This window comes from Morone saxatilis, unplaced genomic scaffold, assembly GCF_004916995.1.
Source record: "Morone saxatilis isolate NCDOM2014 unplaced genomic scaffold, NCSU_SB_2.0 Contig21, whole genome shotgun sequence".
Classification (NCBI taxonomy): Eukaryota; Metazoa; Chordata; class Actinopteri; family Moronidae; genus Morone; species Morone saxatilis.
Genome location: NW_023339774.1, coordinates 3445387 through 3446310, shown reverse-complemented (window position 1 = coordinate 3446310; position 924 = coordinate 3445387). Strand labels below are relative to the sequence as shown.

General features: G+C 39.5%; 2 protein-coding genes across 2 annotated transcripts in view; one reads left to right on the top strand and one right to left on the bottom strand.

Annotated features, from left to right (window-relative positions):
• LOC118332423 (cilia- and flagella-associated protein 44-like) overlaps positions 1-924 on the top strand; it is a 15690-nt gene that overhangs the window by 4406 nt on the left and 10360 nt on the right. The window contains exon 6 of the mRNA XM_035667697.1: positions 217-331. Within this exon, the coding sequence (XP_035523590.1) occupies positions 217-331 (115 nt within the window). The remainder of the gene's footprint in view (positions 1-216; positions 332-924) is intronic.
• Positions 1-924, bottom strand: part of pum3 (pumilio RNA-binding family member 3) — a 17815-nt gene that overhangs the window by 14871 nt on the left and 2020 nt on the right. The window lies entirely within an intron of this gene.

Here is a 924-nt window from a genome sequence, read left to right as displayed (position 1 = left end):
CCAACTTCTCAACCCTCTCCTTTTATTGATAGTTTTCATCGTAAGGGTTAGGGTCAAAATACAACTGTAGCAAATAACTCACTATACTTTGTCTTATCTGGTTGCATTGGTGTGAACTGGCAGGGTTTCAGAATGTTGCAGACCACTGTAAGTAGTTGCAAGTTTAAACTTGTCTTGTTGCAAATCTTTTGTTCCTTCTCTCCTTCTCTCTCTCAGGTTTTGGAAAATGGCCGGCACATTCACAGGTCTTAAATTGCAAGGTCTTATGGGACATTTTGGGAAAACTGCAGCGACTGATATTGAGGGCTACGTGGAACTTCCTGATGGAAAGGTCTGTGTCCTGCTGTTCCAGCAGGTTTTTATATGCAGGTCAAAAAGGCCCAAAAAAAGTATCAAACAAGAGTCTGTAGCCACACTAGCAGCTCTGTGAGGCTGTACTTAGGCACAGCGATGATTTGAGCTAAATGCTATCATCAACATGCCAACATGCTCACACAGACAATGTTAATATGCTGATGTTTGATGTTTACCACGTTCACCATTTTAGTTTAGCACCAAGTTTCTCAAACTTTCTCTGGTATACCCCCCTTCAAAAGGCCAAAAAAGTTCATGGCCCACAATTTTTAGCAATGATTACCAGTAACATAGGAACCAAAACTAATAAAAAAGAATCCAAGTTGAATTTTAGTGAACTAAAGGTCAGCCCAATAGCATCAGCAAACTCTTGTTTGTTTATTGTCCCTATATAAATCACACTCATTCAACTCATATTTTTCCCTGGTCATCCACGCTAGGGGAGCCCCATAGTTTGAGAACCACTGGTTTAGCATGTTAACATTTGCTAATTAGCACTACATGTACAGTTTAGTTTTAGTCAAGTTTAATTTTCTGCTCATATATTTGCACACCATTCCTACTTGAACA